This window comes from Triturus cristatus, chromosome 12 (assembly GCF_964204655.1).
Source record: "Triturus cristatus chromosome 12, aTriCri1.1, whole genome shotgun sequence".
Classification (NCBI taxonomy): domain Eukaryota; kingdom Metazoa; phylum Chordata; class Amphibia; order Caudata; family Salamandridae; genus Triturus; species Triturus cristatus.
Window position 1 is genome coordinate 694,976,119 of NC_140595.1, and position 17,805 is coordinate 694,993,923.

Consider the following 17,805-nt stretch of genomic DNA (forward strand, 5'->3'; position numbering starts at 1 on the left):
GTGTTCTTCTTTCTCTTTTTGCTGGGCGCTTTTCGCCTTCTAGGCCTAGGGGTTTCCATGTTCACACGTTTAGTTTTGTTCTCACAGGTTCTTTGTACTCTTTTTTTTGTTTTTTTCTCCTTTCCCTCCCAGTTTTCCTTCGTCTTCCTTTCCTTCCCCTCCGTAGGGAGATGTGTTGTAATCTTCTCTCTCTTTTCCCTGGTACTTTTCTCTGTAGTGTTCTCCTTTTCTCCCTAGTGGTAGCTTCCACCCCTTCCCCCGCCCTCTCCTCCCTCTTGGAACGTTCCTCTAGAGTTCACCTTGGAATGTTGACAAGCTGTGAGTTACGGAGAGTGGATGACAGAATAAAGATGCTTGTACTTACTTTTGCCTCGGAGTACTTATTTACAACACTAGTATATGTGACTATTGGTGTATATAAGTGAGTATATGTGAGAGTGAGAGATTGCAAGAGTTCCTGTATGAATAAGTATGTGTTTCTATAAGTGATTGTTTAAAAGACTAAGTATGTGTAAGTTTCTGTAGAAGTAAGTGTGGTGGTGTGTGTATAACTGTATATGTAAGTAAATGGATGTTTGATTCTTTATTAGCATGAGTGACTATGTGTGTGAGTAACTCTATGAATGAGTGGCGTTGTGTAATAGGATGTATAGGTGTATGAGTACATATGATGAGTGAGTACATGTATGAGTGACTGTATAGGACTGTTGGTGAATGAGTGGATGTGTATGTGGATCTTAGAATTACTGAATAGGTTGTTGTAACTCGCATTGGTATGTCCATTGTTTTGAAAATTTTAGTTTCTATTTTTGAACGTGTGTATCAAAGGTTATATTAGGGTGAGAGGAGGTCTGCCACTCTATCACAAGGATGATGTCATCAGTGATGTCATTTGAGATGTCATCAGTGATGTAATATGTGACATCATCAGCAGTGCATTGCGGGCGCGCGAGTCATAGTTAACTGAACTAACTATAACAGGGGAATTTCAATGGTTTTGTTCGAGTGAAAAGTCCAGCTAACTATAACGCCCCTGAAACCTATGGTTTTTTTCAGTGAATTTCTAAGGTTTTTTAAATGCTAATTCCTAACTATAACGTGCCTGAAACCTATGGTTTTTTCAGTGAATTTCAAAGGTTTTTTAAATGCTAATTTCTAACTATGCCTACAGAGATAGGACATGTGAAGAAAGAAGGAAAAACGCACAGAAAGAAAAAAAAGAAATGCAGAAAGAAGCAACAGAAGTCCTCAAAGACGAAGAAAAGTGCAGGAAGAAGGATAACGTGCAGAAAGAACAAACAGAAGAGCAGAAAGAAGCCTTGTTGCAAAATCATCCTGGACCTTCAACTTTTTCAGACGGATACTGGTGGTAACTGAGTCTGACTAACCAGTCCTAGAGCCAGTGCTGTGTTAAAAGACACTCAGAATACAGTGAAAACACCTACATACACTAGGGAACACTATGCGTTGGGGCCCCCCTGTGATTAGCATGACCTCCTCTGTAAGCCCCTAGTATATAATAGGGCAGGGGATTAAAACTACTTCTTAATACTCGCCACAGGGTGTGTTTGCACACGTCACCTCAGGCCCCGTCCCCTCCCTTCCCCACTGTGTAAACACACCCTGTGGCCGTTTTAAGTTGGGAGATTAAGTCCCCTTGAATCCTGAGGGTCCCTAGGGTCCAACTAGACCACTAGGTACCTCCAGTAAGCGCCACAGAGCTACATTGCAGAGAGATGTAAAAAGGGGCACGGCCTAGACCACCTCTCTGCAACGCAGTGCAGTGGCGCTTACTGGAAGCACCTGGTGGGCTAGTTGGCCCCCAGGGTCCCTCAGGATTGAAGGGGAATTATTTCCCCAACTTAAAACGCTCCACAGGGCTTGTTTGCACACGTTAACTCAGGCCCCGTCCCCTCCCTTCACCACTGTGTAAACACGCCCTGTGGCCGTTTTTAGTTGGGAGATTAAGTTCATTTGAATCCTGAGGGTCCCTAGGGTCCAACTAGCCCACTAGGTACCTCCAGTAAGCGCCACAGAACTGCGTTGCAGAGAGGTCTAAAAAGTAGCACGGCCTGGACCACCTCTCTGCAACGCAGCTCAGTGGCGCTTACTGGAAGCACCTGGTGGGCTAGTTAGCCCCCAGGGGCCCTCAGGATTGAAGGGGAATTATTTCCCCAACTTAAAACGCGCCATAGGGCGTGTTTGCACACGTCACCTCAGGCCCCTTCCCCTCCCTTCCCCACTGTGTAAACACTCCCTGTGGCCATTTTTTAAGTTGGGAGATTAAGTCCCCTTGAATCCTGAGGGTCCCTAGGGGCAAAATAGCCCACTAGGTATGTCCAGTAAGCGCCATTGAAGAGAGGTGTAAAAAGGGGCACGGCCTGCACCACCCCATCCCCCGGGGCCGGCCTTTGTTTTTTATTATTTAAAAAATATATTTATAGAAACACCTAGGACATGCTGGACAAACCGTATGTACCTATCACCATGATAATTTGCGTGATATTCATTAAAAGGCAACTATGCATACAATGAATCCATGTGGAATGTATTTACACCGCTATTGAAGATCTGACGTGTCTGGCGCCCTACCGTGCCTAATCCCGGCGCCCCCGCCAGTGGGTACTCTCCAACTAGACACCCTTGTTGTTTATTTATACAAACATGGGTAGCTATTGACGGGCACAATTAATACACAAGCACACCAAGCCATTCAAAGGGGATTCGACAAAAATTCGACCAAACTATGCAAGAAACCCCCCTCACGCTTAATAAAACACACATCCACCGCCGGATGTCTAATACTTTTTATTTTACTCTCTGGAAAGGAGACGAACCTCACTTGAGAGTCACAGCGTGCTCCTGGCTGACCCAATGCTGTGTTACACGCACCAGTGCCCGCCGAGTGCCACACACCTCTGTGTTGTATTCCACCAGCTAGTGCGTATGCTATGACACTCTCTAGTCCATGTGCACTGTAACACCACCCCGTGAATATGTCATGCCACACTTGCCTTCGCACGGGTTATATTGCCCCATCTAACGTGCCTTCCTCGATGCCTATGTTATAACGCACAGCGCTATGCCATACATATTACAATCTGGGATCCATATCTTTGTCACAGTGCATATGCAACTTTACACTCCCCAGCACATATTTTATATTACAACTTTAGATACTAGTTAGGTTACACAACACTGCCCTGTGCATATTACACTCCAAGGCGCATATCGCATAGTGCGCGCTAGTGCCTATGCTATCTCGCGCTCTCCAATGAATCTGTCAATGCGCACAACGTATTGCATATTATATTCCAAGCCCCGGTTCATTTTTTATATCACACTTTTTGGTGCATAGTTTATACCATAGACTATATCTAGTTTTCATTTTTAATCGTGCTCTCAGGACTATGTTCTATATAACACTGCGTTCACCTACCCTTTTCACGGGCATTACATTTTGCGATGGGGTGGAGGGTCAGGGGGTGTTTCTGCCAAGTGAGCCCGGAGTCACAGTCACAAACGTCCTCTTCTTACAGCTTACAGTTGTAAGTTGGGGAATTAATTCCCCTTGAATCCTGAGGGTCCCTAGGGGCAAAATAGCCCACTAGGTACGTCCAGTAAGCGCCATTGAAGAGAGGTGTAAAAAGGGGCACGGCCTGCACCACCTCTCTGCAACGCAGAGCAGTGGCACTTACTGGAAGCACCTGCTGGGCTAATTGGCCCCCAGGGTCCCTCAGGATTGAAAGGGAATTATTTCCACAACTTAAAACGCGCCACAGGGCGTGTTTCCACACGTCACCTCAGGCCCCGTCCCCTCCCCTCACCACTGTGTAAACACGCCCTGTGACCGTTCTAAGTTGAGAGATTAAGTCCCCTTGAATCCTAAGGGTCCCTAGGGTCAAACTAGCCCACTAGGTACCTCCAGTAAGCGCCACAGAGCTGCGTTGCATAGAGGTGTAAAAAGGGGCGTGGCCTCAGAACACCTGTCTGCAACGCAGCTACCTGGGGCATACTGGAGATACCTGTTGGGCGAGTTGGCCCTCAGGGACCCTCAGTATTGAAGGGGAATTAATTCCCCAACTTACAACTGGCCAGGGGGCGCGTTTGCAGAGTGCTGCAAGGAGGGGGCGTGGCCTCCGGCACGATGCCGGTCTTTTATTTATTTTATTTTTTTAAGAAGGAGGGCTGTGTGGCCCCCCTTCTTTTTCTAATTTATTGGCCCTGGGGACCCCATCCTCCAGGGCCTGCACCCTAATTTTTTTTGTTGAAAAAAATTAATTTGGCCCTCCCAAGGCCTTAATCGGCCCCGGGGACCCCAACCCCCGGGTCATGGCCTTTTTTTTTTTTTTGTTCTTTAGGAGGGGGGCTGCGTTGCCCCCCTCCTCAGGCCACTTATGGCCCCGGGGACCCCATCCCCCGGGGCCGGCCTTTGTTTTTTATTATTTAAAAAAAATATATATTTATAGAAACACCTAGGACATGCTGGACAAACCGTATGTACCTATCACCATGATGATTTGCGTGATATTCATTAAAAGGCGACTATGCATACAATGAATCCATGTGGAATGTATTTACACCGCTATTGAAGATCTGACGTGTCTGACGCCCTACCGTGCCTAATCCCGGCGCCCCCGCCAGTGGGTACTCTCCAACTAGACACCCTTGTTGTTTATTTATACAAACATGGGTAGCTATTGACGGGCACAATTAATACACAAGCACACCAAGCCATTCAAAGGGGATTCGACAAAAATTCGACCAAACTATGCAAGAAACCCCCCTCACGCTTAATAAAACACACATCCACCGCCGGATGTCTAATACTTTTTATTTTACTCTCTGGAAAGGAGACAAACCTCACTTGAGAGTCACAGCGTGCTCCTGGCTGACCCAATGCTGTGTTACACGCACCAGTGCCCGCCGAGTGCCACACACCTCTGTGTTGTATTCCACCAGCTAGTGCGTATGCTATGACACTCTCTAGTCCATGTGCACTGTAACACCACCCCGTGAATATGTCATGCCACACTTGCCTTCGCACGGGTTATATTGCCCCATCTAACGTGCCTTCCTCGATGCCTATGTTATAACGCACAGCGTTATGCCATACATATTACAATCTGGGATCCATATCTTTGTCACAGTGCATATGCAACTTTACACTCCCCAGCACATATTTTATATTACAACTTTAGATACTAGTTAGGTTACACAACACTGCCCTGTGCATATTACACTCCAAGGCGCATATCGCATAGTGCGCGCTAGTGCCTATGCTATCTCGCGCTCTCCAATGAATCTGTCATTGCGCACAACGTATTGCATATTATATTCCAAGCCCCGGTTCATTTTTTATATCACACTTTTTGGTGCATAGTTTATACCATAGACTATATCTAGTTTTCATTTTCAATCGTGCTCTCAGGACTATGTTCTATATAACACTGCGTTCACCTACCCTTTTCACGGGCATTACATTTTGCGATGGGGTGGAGGGTCAGGGGGTGTTTCTGCCAAGTGAGCCCGGAGTCACAGTCACAAACGTCCTCTTCTTCCTGAATAAAAGTGAGATTATGCTGCATACTTGTTCATATTTTAAGTCGTTCGCACAGACACACATTTTAAAAACAATAAAGTTCCTAATACCCACCTTCTCTGAACAGTTAGCTTGCTGCCCCATCCACCTCCTCCCTATCCTCTGTTGTCTGAATCCCTCCTGCCATGCATGGTCTGATGTGCTGCCACTGACCTCCATTTAGCATGATGTACCAGTCCACTCCTCCTGCCCTCCATTGCCCAATTCTATGGCCCATCATTGACCTCCTGCTTAGCCTCTGTGCTTAGCTTGCTGCCCTATTCTCCTTCCCCCTGCCCTCTGATGTCTTTGTGCATGCCCCTGCTCTATCCTTTTTGCCCACCATGTTCCATGGACCTGCCACTCCTATCTACTCTGAGTGTTCTGTTGAGCTGCCACTCCCCTCCCACCTGCCTAGCATTGTCAGATGACTGTAACCTGTCCCTGCCACCTCCACCCTGCCTGTCCACATGCCATGCCCCTATCCTCTTCCTCCTGTCCTACATGGTCCATTTTACTGCCACACCCTTCTTCCCTACCTGGTCTGTTGTGCTGCAATTGCTCCTCCTACCTGCCCTGCGCGGTCTGTTGTGAGGCCCCTTCCCCTGCACTCTCTTGTCTGTGCCCAGGTCCTGACCCTCCTTTCTATCCTCCATGGTCCTTTGTGCATGCCCCTGCACCATCCTTCTTGCCCATCATAGCCATTGTGCGGCCACTAACCCTCCCGCTTGCCATGCATGGTCTTCTGTGCTGCCAGGGCCTCTCCCACCTTTCCTGTGTGGTCAGCAAGCTGCCCCTGACCCCCTCCCACCTTCCCTCCATGGTCTGTGTGTATGCCATCATACTCTCATTGTTGCTCTCCATGGTGTGTCTTGTTTCTAGTGGACATCCTGCCTGACCTCCATGGTCATCTTGCTGCTCCTGTCCTGCCCCCTTGCCCCCAGCCCTCTGTTTCCATGTGCAGAGCCCTATTCCCTCCCTCCTGGCTTGTCTGTTCCATTGTAATGCCCCTGATCGTCCCTCCTGCCCTTTATGGTCTGTTATGCTGCAGCTTTCTCTCCTGTCTGTCCATTATGGTCAGCTAGCTACCATTGCATCTTGCCCCTCTGTTCTCTGTTGTCCATGTGCATGGTCCTGTCCCCTCCCTATTGCTTTCTATGGATTGCTGTGCTGCACTCCTGTCCCGCATGCCCTGTGTGGTGTATTGTGCTGCTGCAAACCCTGATGCCTGCCCTCTAGGGTCAGTTTGGTGCACCTCTCCATGTCCCTCCTGTCCTCTGTTATCCAAGTCCATGTCCCTACCCCAATTCCTCCTGCCTACCATGATCCAATGTACCATACTTGCGAACATTTTGAACTTGGTAAGAGGGAGATTTTGAAAAAAAACTGGGGTATCAATTTTCCCCTTTGAGTTACATTGAAAAAGAGGAGATTGTAGACAGGAGACAGATCAAATAAAGCCCTTTTGAGCTTAAAAACATTGGACGCTTCCTGGCTGAATCGGGTCTGTTGGCATGTATGGTTGTACTACCACTGCCTCTTCCTTCTGCCCACAATGCTCTATTATATTGCCACAGCCTCTCTTGCCAGTCCTGTATTGTTGGTTTGTTGCCCCTGCCCCCCTTTCCACTGCCCTCCATAGTCTTTTGTGCTGCCACTGCCCTTACTGCCTGCCCAGTGTGGTCAAATTGTTGCCTCTGCATTTTCATACCTGCCTTCAATTTTCAGAGTCTGTGCCCCTGGCCTCTGCCTCTCAACAGTATCCCAATGAACAACTAGATTGCTAACATTCTATATTTATTACACAAGTGTGGAACGCCTGACGTCATCTTGATGTGATCAAAACTGTAATACCTAGAGCATTTCCTTTAGAAATTACATATATGAGAGGGTCTTATTTGCATCAAAATATGGTTAGTGCTCTAAAAAACTAAAATGAGGACATATTTTCTGAGTTTTCAAATAGCGACAAAGAACTTTTAAATTATTTGTAATCTTTATTGTTTTTTATCCAGTTGACCACTTGATTAAATGTTGCACTTAGGGGAGAGGATGTGGTGTTACTTCCAGAGCTGCAGACTTTGCAACTGGGGAACCAGGTTGGAGTTTCTGCTTCAGCTCAACATTCTGTGATTCTGGTCAAATCACTTAATCTCCCCATGTCTACAACCAAAATGAATTTGATCTTGTGTGAAGTAACCAATACTCATGTAAAGCACTCCAATACCTGACAAGTCTGCTCTATATAAAACTGCAAATACACAACAAATAAGTGTTTTGCACACTTCTGTCATTGGGCTACATATGGGCTACATCTGGGTGCCCTAATTTTTCTTTCTGCAGCACAAATCATAATTTCTATGGCAAAATGAACCCCCTCTTTTTGTTCCTTTGTAAATTAAATGTTTTAAGTGTTACCACTTTATTCCAATCAAGATGGCTTCAGGTGTGCCATACTTTTGTCATAAGTAAGACTGTTAGAGCTCTAGTTGTTCGTTAGAACACTCTGGGACATTCTGTCATTGGGGTATACTTGGGCTACATCTGGGTGATATTTGGGCTACATTTGGGCTCTTTTGTCTCTGGTGACCATTTTGGGAGACTTATTTGTTATGAAGTTTCCTAATTTCCTCATTTACTACAGTCTCCTCAGTAGGAAATACTTTCAGTTTTTTTACTTTGATTCCATCAAGAAGGCATTCAGATGTGTCACACATTTGCCATAAATTCAGAATGTTAGCACTCTAGTTGCTTATTAGATCACTGTAGTAAAGCTACTGCTGACCAGGGAAGTCTGCTGCTGGTATTGAAAGTGCACGATTCAGTCTGCATGTCAGAATAGTTTAATGAAATAGAAGAGGATTTGAGAAGTCACTCAAAATGTGCCCTAATTTTTCTTTCTGCAGCACTAATCATGCTTTCTATGGCAAAATGAACCCCCTCATTTTGTTCCTTTTTAAATTAAATGTTTTAAGAGTTACCACTTTATTCCAATCAATATGGCTTCAGGTGTACGTTTGTCATAAGTAGGACTGTTAGCTCTCTAGTTGTTCTTTAGAACACTCTGGGAAGCTGCAGTAGAACACAAAGGAATCAACTGACAGTCTCTGCCCTTGTTGGATGTACATGTTTTAATGAGAATGTCAGACTTCATTCTCACATGACTGAGAAAGATAATGTGAATTTACAGAAAAAATGCTCTCAGTTTAGCTTATAGATCACCTTACAAACCTCTGTGGGAAAAGCATGAGAAAATAGTCAAACATGATTCATGATATCACAGCAGAAGGCTTTTTCACATGGTAAAATCACCTTAGAACACACCACAATTCCTAAACTGATTATGGTACCATCAACAAATGATTTATAATGTTACTAAAGTCTTAAAACCTTCTTTTAACTGCAATGCTTTTTAATGAGGTGCTATCATGTATATTGGTCCCAAGATGGCTGCCAACACTTCTTGGATGAAGTACTGACAGCCAATCAGATCTCACGATGAGATGTGTGGTTAGGCTCCGCCCAGATATATATGTGATTTTGATTTTGATTTTCGCAGGAACTACTGAACGGATTTACACCATTTAAGCAAAAGGCACGAGTCTGAACTGAGGACTACCTCTTTGCCAAATTTGGTGTAATTCCGTTCAGCAGTTCGGGCTGTAGCTGCGTCAACAGGTCCTATGGGAAAATGCATGGGGAAAACATGTTTTGGGACCCCCCTTTTTTCTCGGCCCCCGCTTGACGAATCACCGTGAAATTTTCAGGATAGGAGCGGATCCGAGCTGGCCAAAAGTTTGGAAAATTGCGCGAAGATTCGTCAATCGGCACCAACGTTATTCCAAATAGAATGTTGCGGATTTCCTATGGAAAATAGGTCCTAACTATAACTACCTACTGGCGACTGCCAGTAGGTAATATATATATATTCGAAGACTTGGTAAAAGAATTTAAAAATATATAAATATATATATATATATATATATATGGTGGTCAGTCATCAAGGGAGTCCTCGGATCTTTCGAGGGGAAAGATCCACAGAGACGATCTGTTGGTTAGATTTGAGTTCTATGTGTCAGAGCACTGGGTTGGTGCACTCAGATTTGTATATAAGAAACTGAAAATAAATAAATAGCGACAGCTGCAGCTAGAAATATTACAAACAAGAGTGAGAGCTAGTGACACTCACAAGGTCGGGTCGCAGTAGAGTCTTTTGGGGCCAACGAAAGCATGGCAGGCCAGCCGATAAGTTGCTGGTCTGGTGGAACCCCCGCAAGTACTACCTAACAAAGTATTACACTAGTATTGTGGTGAACAGCTAAGCAGCTTATAGCTGTCTGACCAATGGTAGGTAGTTCCTGTCGTACTTAGATGTCCCTACTGCGCAGGTGGGGAATTTTCATAAAAGTGCTTTTGATGACCCAGCAGGAGCACTTTCATTATAAATGGAATGCCAGATGACTATCATCTTATGTTAGCATGCTTGACCTTTTTTGTATTGAGTAAACAAACCCCCTTAGTGGGGTTTCATTATGCAAATAAGGTCAATAGTGTTGATGAGCTGGGAGTTCTCTCACTGTGTGTGGGATCCATTGATAATCTTTTCTGCACATTATTCCCGGGCTATCATGTTGGTCCTGAGTAGGAAAAATGAACGACAGGAGACCTGCAATTCATAAACATTGCCATGCAATATTCATAAAGCTGTGGCTTGCCTTTGTCAGATGGAAGAGGTGTGGCGCAGCCGCCAGAGCGTCTGATACCGGAACGCGGGGCTCACGTTTCAATCCCAGGCGCCAGCAGGTCAGCTCAACATCATGTGACTCTGGGCAATAGCTCACTTAATCTCCTCTTTGACCCCCAGCACCTGGATACCCTTAGAGGTGATAAGTCGTGCTTTACAAATCTGGAATTTTATGGGCAGCTGGCTAACACGTTCTGATGGTGGAACCAGCTGAGGTTCTGATGTCGGAAATTGTAGAGTTTCAGTCTAGTGTTTTGGAAAAATGATCAAGATATAACTATGACGTGGAAATAAAGTTATGGTGCGGAGCATCTAAGAGAAAATATTTGGGGCTGGACCTCACTGCTGAAAGTCACTTATGCATAAATAAACCTGAATTGGAACATATATGTCTGGAGAGCTTCGCAGTAGTGCAGCAAAGATGCCTCTGATCCTGGTGCAAGGAAAATGGAAACCTCGGACTGCTGTATGAGTAGCAAAATATAGCAATTGCCAGGGTTGCAAGGGGCCCATCAGGGCTGTGTATCCTGGTGCCAATACACATGCTGCACCAATGGTATCTACACCCTTGGGTCTTTGGTAATTGTCACTGACATAAATCTAGTCCTTAACTCACCTCTAAATGAGACAGGGGAACTGCAGAAAAACCAAGATCCGGCTTTACCAACCTCCAGTTCAGGTTATTTGTCTTTTTAACAGATGGGATTTCAAGAAGGAACGTGTCAGAGTGCCAGAGTTGGTGCTGTCCAGCAACGGCTCTTAGTTTTAAAGCATATTTACTGTTTTACTACAGGTATTTCATCAACAGATGGATTCCAAGTAATGTATGTATCCAATGCAATATAAATGTTTTATGCTGCACATCCATCATACTATATTATGCAGTCATAAGGACTTTACAAAATGTTAAATGTTGGTGAATATTCAACTGACAATGCAACTGATGTATTAGAACATACTAATGATAGTTAGGGTAGAAAACCTTCTTTTAACTTTCTTTCAGCATAGCACCCACAACATATCTATGTTGTTGTTTTTTTCCAGATGGTAAAGGTGTATAGAAATGTGCCAGGGTTTAAAGACGTTGAAATACTATCTGTAAGGTAAGATGATTTCATATATTTGATAATTTATCGTGACAGTGTCATGAAATCCTAACACGCCCACTCAGCAGGAATGGGCATATGTTCTGGCCTGGTGAGAAGGCTTAGACATTTTGGGATTTTATTTTCTGGGTGCAAAAGGCTTCTCTGCAGGGTGGGAGAGGAAGGATAAGGGTGGGGAGGGGTAGGCAAGGGAAGAGGTTGAGGTGAACTAGCAGAAAGAAACATGCATTACAGCGGCATCCGGCATGGAGAGCGGGTGGCGCCGAGTGGTGCAGGGTGTAAAAAAATAAAGGAAAAAAGCACTCACCCTCTCTCCTCCGTCTCTCCTCTGCGTCAGCTGGAACAGGAAGCCCCCAGGCTCGTGCAGCGTTGTGATTGGACTGAGCGCCGTTGCTCTGTGCTCATTCGGGGAATGGAAGCCTGGGCATTTTCTCCACCCAGGCTGTAATGCAGCCTGCTTGGAGAACATGCAAAGGCCCCAAGACGGACAGCACACATTCATGCACACTTTACAGAGTGCCCACCACTCCCCCCCCTGCTCCTTGAGTAAAGCAGCCCGCCCCCCCCCTGCAGCATGAAAAGAAACAATTATAACACTGAGGTATCATTTAATTTTTCATTTCTTAACACTGCTGCAAAGCAATGGGGTGACGCTCCACCGCCTTAGCTAAGGAGCTGCCCCTGATGCATTGACAGAAAAGGTGTTCAGGCGTAGACAGCGGACAAAGCCTAGCTGCTGTTGCAGCAGAAGCCTACCGCAATTCCATCAGTTCTTTTTTATTGCCGGTAATATCAGGTCCAGTGTTCCTGTACCTGGGAAAAATTGATGCAAAAACCCTGAGCCATTCATGATCCAGCAGAGCTTAACTCCATACTGCAATTTACCCAGTTCACCAGACTGGTAGTGAGAGCCATAGTGTGACTGGGTGGAGCACAGTGTCATACACAGCTCACATTGTGATCTAGAAAATAGAACAACACAGAAGACACTGTGACTCAAAAAAGATGTTTAGACATAACACAAAGTGTGACATGGAGAACATATTAATCATCATATGCAGTGTGACATATAAACAAAAGATGTGACATAGAAAACACAGTGTGACGAAAAACAAGCTGTTACACAAACAGTGACTAGTAGAACAAGCTGTGAAGTGACATGAAGTAGAGTTAATTAGAGTGAAGTGGAATGAAGTAAAGCGCTGGTATCAGAATAGCCTTTTCCACAGTTACATTTTAGATGATTTCTGGAAAACCATGGCTGAAAACCTAAGACTTACAATGATGTTACTTCCATTCAGCACACAGCCTGGAGTGATAGTATGGCGCAGGCACCCATGACTCAAGGATTATGCAGAACCATCTGTTTATGTTTTCCTAATATCCATGGGAAAAGACCTAAACCTTTAGTGAGTTCATACCATGGCTCCACCTTGTAAGCAGAACCAAGCCATGTTGCCAACCTCGTAAAGTCCAGACTACACCATCTTATGATACAGCACGACAAATACTATCGTGATGTCAAGTTGGAGAACGCTACCAAAAACCGATCCAGCGGAAGCGGTGTAAAATGTATACTCATTTACAATATCTCCAATATATCTTGAATAGAATCTTTATTACATCTAAGAGTTTGGGCCCATAGAAACCTCAATGACTACTTGCATACATCTGGTCCTCCGATAGATCTTTGGGAGAGCTCTTAGGGACTCAGATAATAAGAGACGGATGTTATTTCTCATGAGGACCTATAATGAAGGAAAAGCCTGCCCAACAATAATAGTCACAATAAGCATTATGTTGAATAACTCATCAATAAAGACAAATTCGATACTTATCAAAGTCACATTTATCTAAAAATGTCAAAATATGAATGGTCTATACACCAAATACATTAGTAATGTCAATTTTGTAATATTTCAATGTTACAGGCAAAATCACAATAAAGAAATACAGTTCATGGCAAATACATCCTAATCAATAACAAGTGTGAGAGGAGAGAGAGAGACAAAAGGAAATAAATCATGCAATATCAATATGCAATTCAGATTTCATACGAACCTAAGATCAAAGGACTACTGCACAGCACACAATAGTCAGAAGTAGCTAATCCTTCAGCTGAAAAGGTATAGCTTGAGCAACATCACCAGCCGATGAAGGACAAGGTAATCAGGATAGTTATCATTTAAAGAAAATCAGGTTCGTACTGACAGCATGTCAAACCCAGAATTTGCATGAATTATAGCCAGCCAGAGTTGCAGAGAGAATACAGCACCAAATGTCTCTCTTCTCAAAGAAACAGCTACTGTCAAATTCACGGAAATAATTATACCCCAAGATGTTCACAATCCCACCCCTAATTGTTTCATTTTCACAGTTCTGCTCTATTCCATCGGTTAAGTTCATGAGGTGATCATTCTCCAAGCTGTGTCATCCGGAACCATAACAAGACAGTCCATTGTTTAATTAGAAAGATTTCATCACTCCAAGGAAGCAGGAAAGGAAATTGAAACTTCTTTATGTCCTCACGCTCGCTTTCACATCAGCTTACAACATAGTCAACACTATTATTCACAGAAAGAAATACTCTTAACAGTAGAAAGGAAATTCTAGTGATATATTATGCACAGTTAAAACAACAAAAAACGCATTTTTGGAAATAACAGTGGACGAAATACATTTTTGAGGCCTAGTTTAACGAAAGGAAAAAAAATAATTCTAGCAGGGGTTGAGGCCTTCTTAGGGAAAGCATAAATTGTTGTTTTTCTGAAGAATAAAGCACACACGTTACTGTTTAAGAAATGAGAAGAAAAGTACATGAGAGAATGATAAATAAGGATTCATTATTCTGATTAGACTCTCAAGTGTAACCCAATTTCAAAATGTGAGTTATTACTTAATTGATTACTTTCTTGTTATAAATAAGAAAACATAATCATGAAACATTTTAATCTAGGCATTTTCATTATCATTATTTACTAAATTCCACTTATAAGTTTTGCTTTAGCACCTTTATCACCTTTCTCTCTCATGTCATTTAAGTTCCATAAATCTCATATTTTCCGTGCTTTCTGCACGTTTATTCACTGCAGTTTCTGTTTACTAAACGTGTCGTGTCTTTCTTGCACATTTTTTACATTGTACTTTTGAAAGTTTCACATGTTAATATATTTTTCACACTGTTAATTATGTTTATTAATACACTTATGAGCAGACTTGCAATAATCATGCTCCAGCACTGCCTTGCAGTGAGTATTGGCCATTTTGTTTTTTGGCTCCAGCCTCATGCTAATCTAGTGTATGTGTGAAGGTCAAGGGCTGTCATTGATGTGAGTGAATTCCTGAACTTTACATGCCCTCTCTTGTTTGACAGCGGACTACCACACCTGTCATAGGTTTAGAGTGTAGACCGGTGGAAGCATACCATGTTTTTTTAATTAGTCATTGTTACCAGGCCTTTTATCTCTGTCACAGGAGTGGAGGCCTACTGGTCCACTCACTTAAAGTTGTGTTGCTAAACACTATCCCAGGCCCTTGTACTAAAATCACACTGCATGTTATGCATCTGTGCATGTGTTCAACCCGTGTGGTGAAAACACTGTATGCACAAGTGAACCAGAGTAAGGGAAGCCTGTAGAATCCATTTTAGAAGCCTTTTGTCTACTCATGTGGACAAGATGTAAGTGAGGTTATTTTCAAAGGCAGTGAAAGTGAATTGCTGACATTCCTGAAATTTGAGGGAGGAGAAGAAGACATGAAGTGGGGATAGAGGAGACAGAGCTCCCTTTAGAAATGTGATTAGGTCCTTTTGTTGAGAAGGGCAGACTGCTGTTTAGTTTTCCTGACCCCTGTCATTTGGGAGATGGCTGGAAGTGAGGGATGGGACTACTGTTACTGTTGTTCAGAGCTATGCTATGATATGTGTATTTGTATGGCACACATATCAGCTGGGGGGTATCCTGGTGCATAAACAGGAGCCTGCAGACATGGCTGGGGCCTATTGATAATAACAGGTTTTCAGGTTCTTGCCATGAGAAAGTAGATTATTAGTTGGGTTCAATGGTAGCCCTCCACAAGTAAGAGTATCGCTATTGTCAGGTACACTAAAGGTGTCAGTAATGAACTCAAACCCTTGTCATAATGTACATTAGGGCCCGCGCTAAGTCTCCATGTTTTGGTTCACGTTTTAACTTGACATCTTTTTCTAATTATGACTTTTACATGTTTTACACTTACACAATAATGTACTGAGAAGCTCCTGTATATGTAGTTCATTTCTTAGTAAGTCTTATTATCATGGCATTCCTACACTCTGTCCAAGGCTATGCACATTGAATGCAATGCCCTTGCATTTGGTTGTCCAGCTGCAAACATCTCTAAGACTCTAGACAAACCACTGCATCAGTTCTGCACTTGTGACACAGTGCGAGACGAACAGTGCTTTTATTGTGTAAACTGCCTCTGTACTACATTTGACAGAGGAGTACATCTGTGGGGATTATCCTGTAACGCGATGTACTGTGACTGAGATGCATCCCTGCTGACCCAGACCACAATCCTGCGAAGGACGATAGTCTGTTCTACACATACCAGCTTCCAAACACATCATACCCGGGTATGTAGTAGTAGTAATTTTATTAGCATAGTTACTTAAAACCATTGCTATACAAAATAAATTAAGAACAGGTATGGTAAAAATACAATTCTAAGTAAAATCAGAATAAAAACAATCGCATTTCCTTAGATAGACTGTACACACGACAGCTTCTTGAGTATAAAGTTTTTTTTTTTTTTTTTAATTGAGCCCTTCGTGTTAATAGGGTTATATCTTCTTTCTCGGTTTCCTCATGAGTTTGTATGATCAGTAATGTCAATCGACAAGCAATGTTAAGTCAATGATGCAGGGACCGTTATAGATTAATTTTTGGCATCTTTTTTTCCACTGCCTTCATAAATTTTACAAAGCTGCAATTCATGCGAGGATCATGGGAAGAAAAGCAAGCGAGAACTGCCTTTTTTCGTGTGCGGATCCCTTGATGATTAAAGTGGTGTTTCAACAAGTGTTTTCGTTCATCGCGTAGTTTCTCACAAGAGCAGATCAAGTGCAGCATATCCTCTTGCCCCAAACCACATAGCCGACAAAGAGGATCAGCTTTTATTTTAATCCAGATTGGAAAATTTTGAATGCAGGGGAGCAGGCCCAGCCTGTGCTTTAAGAAGCACATTTTGGCGGATTTAGAATATCCCTCACCAAAATAGCTCTGTGGTGCCTTCGTTGAATACGAGTTTAAGATTATCCAGCCATGCGTTCTTTTAGAAAGGGCTGCCTTGTCTTGAACCCATGATAGTTGTTTGATCGATTTTTTGACCAATTTTTTTAATGTTGTGTGGTTTGCTGGGGTATCCCAGAGCTGCTCTAATCCTGTGTTCTTCAGGCTGTCCTGTAGGAACTTGGCTGCTGCTGAGGACGGGTGTTGGGCTAGCTCCATCCACAGATGTTCATTTAATGTTCCTTGTTTCGATATTCTCACTTTGTCCCAGGCTATCATGTAGGCTCCCTGCCTTGCCAGGATCTGTTGATCAATGCCAAATTCAAGCCTGATTTGAGCTGGTGAAGTTTGCTTGGGCAGGCTGAAGATGATTCTGTAGGCAGCTGTTATTGTATTATCAAGGATCTTGGCGTCTCTTCCTCTAAGCACCTCACTCCCGTAGGTAATCGTTGGGAGAAGTTTAGCGCGGATTACTTGCGTCAAGGGCAGAAGAGACGGGCCAGAAAGTTTGTTGTTTAGAGACTTCATCGAAATTGCTAAAGATATCCCTTTCCCTCGAATGCTCGTTCTTTGGGCGGAAAACTGCCCTCCGTTGTCAATTTTCACTCCTAGATATTTATATATTGGTGTGTCTCCGATTCTTATTTTTTCCCAGTACCATGGTGTTGATTTGTTTCTTTTCTTGCTGATGGTCATTGACTGGGTTTTCTCCAGATTTATTGTAAGCTCATTTTTACTTGAGTAGCATTGTGTTGCATTCAGGAGGTGCTGAAGTCCTACCTTGGTATAGCTTATAAGGACGATATCGTCAGCATAAAGTAGGCAAGGTAGTTGCAGTCCTCCTAATTTGGGGGCATGGGAGTTGCAGCCATTTAAAATGGGGACAAGGTCGCTTAGGAACAGATTAAATAGGGTGGGGGCCAGGACGCAGCCTTGTTTCAGGCCCTTGTTGGTCGGTATGCGCCTGGACAGGACGGATCCATCCCCCACCTTTATCTGTACCCAAGTCTCTGTGTGAAGGTTGATTAGCAGGTTCAAAAGGGGTCTAGGTATCCCCCAATCGTTTAATTTAGACCATAAAAGGTTCCGATTTATATGGTCAAA

General features: G+C 43.6%; 1 protein-coding gene across 5 annotated transcripts in view; it reads left to right on the forward strand.

Annotated features, from left to right (window-relative positions):
- The window catches only part of LOC146780115 (mucin-3A-like), a 268,570-nt gene that overhangs the window by 95,808 nt on the left and 154,957 nt on the right, over nt 1-17,805 (forward strand). For all 5 annotated transcript variants that reach the window (XR_014972097.1, XM_085638057.1, XM_085638058.1 and 2 more), the window contains exon 6: nt 11,370-11,428. Coding sequence is in view for 4 of the 5 variants with exons in the window: in XM_085638057.1 (XP_085494183.1) it covers nt 11,370-11,428 (59 nt within the window). In the remaining variant the exon portion in view is untranslated. The remainder of the gene's footprint in view (nt 1-11,369; nt 11,429-17,805) is intronic.